The sequence below is a fragment of the Somniosus microcephalus genome, unplaced genomic scaffold, assembly GCF_052327205.1.
Source record: "Somniosus microcephalus isolate GS21.2 unplaced genomic scaffold, FLI_Smic_1.0 unresolved_chr4, whole genome shotgun sequence".
Lineage (NCBI taxonomy): Eukaryota > Metazoa > Chordata > Chondrichthyes > Squaliformes > Somniosidae > Somniosus > Somniosus microcephalus.
In genome coordinates, this window is record NW_028225182.1 from 42,460,130 (window position 1) to 42,468,154 (window position 8,025).

The window sequence follows — 8,025 nt, forward strand, 5'->3', positions numbered from 1 at the left end:
GAGGGTTCGAGTACAAGAACAAGGATGTCTTGCTGCAGTTGTACAGGGCCTTGGTGAGACCACACCTTGAGTATTGTGTGCAGTTTTGGTCACCTTACCTGAGGAAGGACATTCTTGCCATGGAAGGAGTGCAGCGAAGATTCACCAGGCTGATACCTGGGATGGCAGGAATGACGTATGAGGAGGGATTGTGTTGATTGGGCTTATACTCACTGGAGTTTAGAAGATTGAGAGGGGATCTCATCGAAACCTATAAAATTCTGTCAGGCCTGGACAGACTAGATACAGGAAGGATGTTTCTGATGGACGGGGAGTCCAGAACCAGGGGTCATAGTCTAAGGATAAGGGGTAAGCCATTTAGGATAGAGATGAGGAGGAATTTCTTCACCCAGAGAGTGGTGAACCTGTGGAATTCTCTGCCACAGAAGGCGGTGGAGGCCAGTTCATTAAGTATATTCAAGAAAGAGTTGGATATATTTCTTAAGGCTAAAGGGATATGGGGAGAAGGCAGGTACTGAATTTGGATGATCAGCCATGATCTCATTGAATGGCGGAGCAGGCTCGAAGGGCCGAATGGCCTACTCCTGCTCCTATCTTCTATGTATCTATGTTTGCCATACTCTGACCTAACCAGGGTTCTATACAAGTTTAACAGAACTTCTGATTTTTCAGTTCTATCCCTCGAAAAATGAACCCAGTGCTTTTTTATTTATGGCTGGCTTAACCTGTATCGCTTCTTTTGCTGGTCTATGTAGTTGTACCCCCTGATCCCTCTGTTTCTCTTCCCCATCTAGATACTTATTGCCCCATCAGTTTGTGGCCTCCTTAAGCTTCCTACCAAAATATGACCTCACTTGCCTATGCTGGAAGTTTATTTGCCAATTACAAGCCCAGACTGCAGGTTTATTGATGTCCAGCTGTTTTTTTTTTTGTTGCAGTCCTATTCTATTAACCACACCCGCCGTGCACCCCCCACCAATTTGGAGGTTTCTGCAAATTGTACTTTTGGATTCCAATGTCTAAATTGTTTGTGTAAATGGTGAACAACAGTGGTCACAGCACAGGTCACTGGAACCCCACTTTCCACCATTTGCCAATCTGAGATACTACCTCTAACCGTCACTCACTGTTCTGTTTTATAACCAGCTTGTGATCCATCCTGTTACTTGTCCACGCTGACACCACGTGGTCATTGAGTTCCCAAGTTGGGAGGGAGTCACTGAATAACACTAGTGTTGAATGTGTCCCTCAGATTTTCATCTCCTGTCACCTGAAGGTTGCTGCAGTGGATCGGAGAGATTCCATGAGCAAAGCCTGTACTTTCCAGAAGATGCAGAATGTGTAAGTTCCCCCTCTCTCCCTCAGGGATGTGTTGTGTGGAGAAGTGATGCCCAACCTGATTGTGAAACTGATTCTCTTGTTTAGCTGGGCTCCATTGGAAGTCTCCAACAATGACGTTTGTGCCTGTTGTCATTCTGGCAACTGCGGTGCCACAAGGGAGTTTGGATTTGATTCCAGAGGAAGGAGGGATCTTGTACCTGAAGCTGGTAGGACATTGATTCTCTAGATGTTGGAGGTTGCCCTTTACCCTCTCTAACTGGAATGTTTGATATTGCAGGGAGCGATGCTGAATTGAAGTGGGAGGGTGAGGCCTCACTTGGACCCCTGGTCATTCTGGACACTGATGTGACAGACCTGGCAACTGAGTCCCTGAATGAGGTTGAGCAACGGATGGAGGAGAGGTCTCCAGGTGGTGAGTTGGCCGACTGCTAGTTTCCATTTCCCCCTCAGTATTTCCTTCAATAACCATTGGTTTCTCATTGCTGTTTAGGTGTGGAGTCTGACGCGATGCTAATGGTGGCCTTGACTGTGACCGCTGTCTCTCTGATCTCTGTGTCTTTGATAGCCTTGTTCCTGTACAGGAAACACAAGCAAACCCAGTGCAACTAGTTAGTTATTACATGATCAATAAAGCAGTGATTGCTTGTATGTTATGCCTGGTTGCTCATTTGTCACAATATCTGTCCGAGCCCACAGAACAAGAGATGGGTTTTAATTGGACAATGCTGCTAGTGGTTATAATGGCTTATCCAGGCATAGAATTTGGATGGTTGGTGATTACAGCAACTGTACAGCTCTTTGTGCAGGTCAACAATCTCTGAATGGACGGAGGTATTGGTGCATGCTGGTTGATGGGCTGAAGCACCTCATTGGCTCCTTTGTTCTGGCAGCTTTCTCTACTAGAGGCTACGACACACTTTGCATGGTGCGATCATGTCTCTGTTCCACTGGCTCCAGTATCTGGCTTTTCATGTTGCTGTAGTTAGTGTTTACCTATCTCGCCTGGGTGCTAATGGGAGCTGGCAATGTTCAGAGCCCTAATATACAGCTCAGTCATTGGCTGCTTCTTCACCTGGGTGAAGGGTAGGCCCTCACCTTTGCTGGGAACCAAATGATGGCAGAGATTAGAATATTGAACAAGTTGGCAGAGGGTCAGGTTTTGATTAATTTGGTACCTTCTCTCGCTGAAGGGACTTCTAATTGGGAGCTCTCAACCCCCTCCTTACCCAGCCCCACCTTGAAATGGGGAGGCAACCATCTCCTGCAGTGAGCTTTTTCTAAACCTTCTGCTCCTCTCTTGCTTGGAATGAGCTCACGGTGGGCTTTTTAAATGTAGCCTCCAGTGTCAACTGTCCCTAATTGGGTCTTCAATGCTCCAAATGAGTCACTCCACCTGGAACAGAAGCAAGAAGCTGAAGGGTGACTCCCACAAGAAATCTTGCACAGACTTGAGACCTGAATATAGCCCCACACCCCAGGTAGGAAGACAAAGGCTTAGTGACCAGGCAGTGAAACATGGGCTTCTTCTAACTGGAGCGGCAGGTTCACTGGGAGGGGAAACTCAACGACGTAAATAGGAGCAGGAGTCGGCCATTTGGTCTTTCGAGCCTGCTCCACCATTCAATAAGATCATGGCTGATCTTCTACCTCATCTCCACTTTCCTGCACTCTTTCCCATATCCCTTAATCCCCTTAATATTTAAAGATCTATCGATCTCTGTCTTAATATACTCAATGACTGAGCCCCCACAGCAATGTGGGGTAGATAATTCCAAAGATTCAGCACCCTCTGTAGAAATTTCACGTCATCTCAGTCCTAAATGGCTGACCCCTTATTCTGAGAAAATGACCCCTGGTTTTAGACTCCACAGCCAGGGGCAACATCTACCCTGTCAAGCCTTGTACAAATTTTGCATGTTTCAATGAGATCACCTTTTCATTCTTCTAAGCTCTAGAGAATATAGGCCTAGTCTACTCAATCTCTCTTCATAGGACAATTCCCCCCCATCCCAGGAACCAGTTTAGTGAACTTCTGTTGCATTCCTTCTATGGCAAGTATATCCTTCCACAGATAAGGAGACCAGAACTGTACACAATACTCCAGGTGTGGTCTCACCCAGGGCCCTATATAATTGCAGTAAGATGTCTTTACTTTCATACCCAAATCCTCTTGTAGTAAAGGCCAACATACCATTTGCTTTCCTAATGGCTTGCTGCACCTGCACAGTCACTTTCAGTGACTCATGTACAAGGACACCCAGGTCCTTGCATCTGCATTCCCCAATCTTTCACCATTTTGGAAATACTCTACCTTTTCTGTTTATTCTACCGAAGTGGATAACTTCACATTTATCCACGTTCTATTCAATCTGCCATGTTCTCGCCCAGTCACTGAGCATGTCGAGATCCCCTTGAAGCCTCTTTGCAATTGACACTGCCACTAACTTTGTCTCATCAGCAAATTTCAAAATGTTACATTTAGTCCCCTCATCACAATCTATATCAATGATTTGGAATAGCTGGGGCCGAAGCACCGATCCTTGCGGTACCCCACTAGTCATAGCCTGCCATCCTGAATGAGACCTGTTTATCACTACTCTTTTGTGGTGTATGTAACCTGTTCCACCTTAAGAGACGTACTACTTTCTCTGGCTGCTGTATACGTAATACCGGTGGTGACCACACCGGTATATAAGCACTGTGTAGTAATATTGTATTCAGTATAGTCCCTACCTCCAACCAGTAAAGACCTGTTTGAATTTACTCTTAGTCTGTGTAGTAATTATCACTATAACACACAGACTTAACATCTTTGTTTTCTGTCTGTTAACCAATTCTCAATCCATGCTCGTATATTACCCCCCAATTCCATGTGCCCTAATTTTGTTCACCAACCTCTTGTGTGGGACCTTATCGAAGGCCTTCTGAAAATCCAGATACACCACATCTACCGGTTCCCCTCTGGAACCATTCCAGAATCTACAGAATTTTGGAAGATGACAACCAATGCGTCCACTATTCCAATGGCCACCTCTTTCAAAACTCTAGGCTGTAGGTCATCCGGTCCTTGGGATTTATTGACTTTTAGACCCTTAATTTTGCTACTACTGTTTTTACTAATAATTTCTATAAGTTCCTCATTCTCGTCACACCCTTGGTTTTCTCGTATTTCTGTGAAGAGAGAAACTAAGTATTGATTTTAATTTCTCTGCCATTTCCTCATTCCCCATTATAAATTCTCCCAGCTGACTGTAAAGGACCTACATTTACGTTTGCCATTCTTTTCCTTCTCACGTACCTAGAGAAGCTTTTATATGTATATTGCCCCCGCACCCCCAAAATTCCACCCCCCCTCATATGTAAACTTAAAATGTAAATATGCCTGTTTGTGAATTTCCAGCGAAGGCCTGTTACAAAATGGCCGATCATTCTGGTCCAGTGTGTTTCTGCTTGGTGCTGCAGGAATGTCGGGGAACATAGGGTCTAATGAGAGGGAGGAACTGAATGAAATCAGTATTTGGAGGGCAATGGTGTTAGGGAAATTGAAGGTCGATAAATCCCCAGGGCCTGATAATCTACATTCTAGGGTACTTAAGGAAGAGGCCCTAGAAATAGTAGATGCATTGATGGTCATCTTCCAAAATTCGATAGACTCTGGACAGTTCCCATGGATTGGAGGGTAGCTAATGTAACCCCACTATTTAAGGAGGGTGGTAGAGAGAAAACAGGGAATTATAGACCGGCAAGCCTGACGTCGGTAGTGGGGCAAATGCTAGAGTCCATTATAAAAGATGCAATCGCAGCGCACTTGGAAAACAGTGACAGGATCGGACAAAGTCAACATGGATTTACAAAAGGTAAATCATGCTTGACTAATCTACTGGAATTTTTTGAGGATGTAACTGGTAGAGTAGATAAGGGAGAACCAGTGGATGTGGTGTATTTGGACTTTCAGAAGGCTTTCGATAAGGTCCCGCATAAGAGATTCGTGTGTAAAGTTAAAGCACATGGGATTGGGGGTAAGGTACTGTCTTGGATAGTGAACTGGTTGGCAAACAGGAAGCAGAGTTGGAATAAACGGGTCTTTTTCCGAGTGGCAGGCAGTGAGTAGTGGGGTACCACAGGGATCGGTGCAAGGATCACAGCTATTCGCTATATATAAATGATCTAGAGGAGGGAACTAGATGTAATATCTCCAAGTTTGCAGATGACACAAAGCTGGGTGCGCTGTGAGAAGGATGCAGAGATGCCGAGAAACTCCAGTATGATTTGGACAGGTTGGATGATTGGGCAGATGCATAGCAAATGCAGTATAATGTGGACAAATGTGAGGTTTTCAACTTCGGTGGCAAAAACAGGCAGACAGATTATTATCTGAACGGCAATAGATTGGGAGAAGGGGAAGTACAACGAGACCTAGGTGTCCTTGTGCACCAGTCGCTGAAGGTAAGCATGCAGGTGCAGCAGGCGGTTAAGAAGGCAAATGGTATGTTGGCCTTCATAGCGAGAGGATTTGAGTACAGGAGCAAGGATGTCTTTCTGCAGTTGTACAGGGCCTTGGTGAGACCTCACCTTGAGTATTGTGTGCAGTTTTGGTCACCTTATCTGAGGAAGGATGTTGTTGCCATGGAGAGTGCAGCGAAGATTCACCAGACCGATACCTGGGATGGCAGGAATGACGTATGAGGAGAGAGTGGGTCGATTAGGCTTATACTCGCTGGAGTTTAGAAGAATGAGAGGGGATCTCATTCAAACTTATAAAATTCTAACAGGACTAGACAGACTAGATGCAGGAAGGATGTTCCCGATGGCAGGGGAGTCCAGAACCAGGGGCCGCAGTCTAAGGATAAGGGGTAAGCCATTTAGGGCTGAGATGAGGAATTTCTTCACCCAGAGAGTGGTGAACCTGTGGAATTCTCTACTACAGAAGGCAGTTGAGGCCAATTCATTAAATATAGTTAAGAAGGAGTTGGATATATTCCTTAAGGCTAAGGGGATCAAGGGATATGGGGAGAAAGCAGGGACAGGGTACTGAATTTGGATGAACAGCCATGATCTCATTGAATAGCGGAACAGGCTCGAGGGGCCGAATGGCCTACTCCTGCTCCTATCTTCTTTGTTTCTAGGTTTCTATGGAATGAGTCATTGGTGTGACCTCCAGAACTGTTCGACACTGTCAAGAGCCCACCTGTGAATGAGAATGGTACTGTCATAGAATCATAGAAATTTACAGCAAGGAAGGAGGCCATTCGACCCATCGTGTCTGCGCCGGCCGACAGAGAGTTATCCAGCCGAATGCGATGACCAGAACTGCACGCTAATATATTCCCCTCAACCCCGTGAGCTCTTATCTTGTGCAGTAACCTTTTGTGTGGCACCTTATCGAATTCCTTTTAGAAATCCAAATGCACGACATCTACTGGTTGCCCTTGCTCATTACATCCTCAAAGAACTCTAATAAATTTGTCAAACATGATTTCCCTTTCATACAATCAAGCTGAGTCATCATGGTTTTATGATTTTCTAAATCTGCTACTACTCCCTTAATAATGGATTCCAGCATTTTCCCAAAGACGGCTGTTAGACTAACCAGCCTACAATTTCCTGCTTTGTCTCCCTCTTTTCTGGAATAGGGGCGTTACGTTTGCGGTTTTCCAAACCGCTGCGACCTTTCCAGAATCTAGGGAATTTTGGAAGACTACAACCAATGCATCCACTATCTCTGCAGCCGCCTCTTTTAAGACCCTAGGATGCAGGCCATCAGGTCCAGGGGACTTGTCAGCCTTCAGTTCCATTAGTTTGTCTAGTATATTTTCTCCAGTGAGAGTGATTGTTTTAAGTTCCTCCCTCACTTTTGCCCCATGACTATCTGCAATTATTGGGATGTTTTTGTGGTTCAGTGGATGATAGAGAGGGGGATAGAGAGAGAGAGAGAGAGAGAGGGATACAGTGAGAGAAAAAGATAGAGAGTGAGACAGAGCGAGCGTACAGGATTATAAAGGGTCATTATCCCTCCCCAGGGGTCATTATGTTAGCACACATTCTAGTTCTGCATCTCTTGTGTCTTTGGAGCAGGTTCTGTTTAACTTTAACACCTTCTCATTATTTACCCTGTCATGCCCATTAAGAATTTTATACATTTCACTGAGATCACCTCTCATTCTTCTAAACCCGAGCAAATATAGCCCTAGTCTACTCAATCTCGCCTCCTGGGACAATCCCCTCATCCTAGTGACCCATTAGAATCTAAATTATAATCTTTGTTTGATGGAACCCTTCACTCCTGCCTATACAGACAGTGAAACTCAGGCCTAAAATTCATTCAAATCTCAGTAAGAATACACAGAACAGACTTTAATTGTCTTTTATTTGCTTCATTTTTCAATGAGGTGATCTGAAGGGGATTGACAGGGTCGATGTTGAGAGGTTGGTTCCCCCTGGCTGCAGAGTCTAGAACCAGGGGTCACAGTCTCAGGATAAGGGGTCGGCCATTTAAGGCTGAGATGAGGAGGAATTTCTTCACTCAGAGGGTTGTGAATTTTTGGAATTCCCTGCCCCAGAGGGCTGAGCCTTTGAGTATATTCAAGGCCGAGATCGATCGATTTTTGGACTCCAGGGGAATCAAGGGATATGGGGATTGGGCAGGAAAGTGGAGTTGAGGTCGATGATCAGCCATGATCTTAT

General features: G+C 45.1%; 1 protein-coding gene across 2 annotated transcripts in view; it reads left to right on the forward strand.

The window, feature by feature from the left end:
• The window catches only part of LOC147090634 (zona pellucida sperm-binding protein 3-like), a 79,545-nt gene extending 77,556 nt beyond the window's left edge, over window positions 1-1,989 (forward strand). Inside the window, exons 6-9 of one of the 2 annotated variants that reach the window (XM_085977397.1) lie at window positions 1,253-1,341; window positions 1,426-1,547; window positions 1,619-1,753; window positions 1,832-1,989. In XM_085977397.1, coding sequence (XP_085833523.1) covers window positions 1,253-1,341; window positions 1,426-1,547; window positions 1,619-1,753; window positions 1,832-1,950 — 465 coding nt within the window. In that variant the 3' untranslated portion in view covers window positions 1,951-1,989. The remainder of the gene's footprint in view (window positions 1-1,252; window positions 1,342-1,425; window positions 1,548-1,618; window positions 1,754-1,831) is intronic. The other variant, XM_085977398.1, reaches the window with a different exon arrangement.
• Window positions 1,990-8,025: the final 6,036 nt, after the last annotated feature.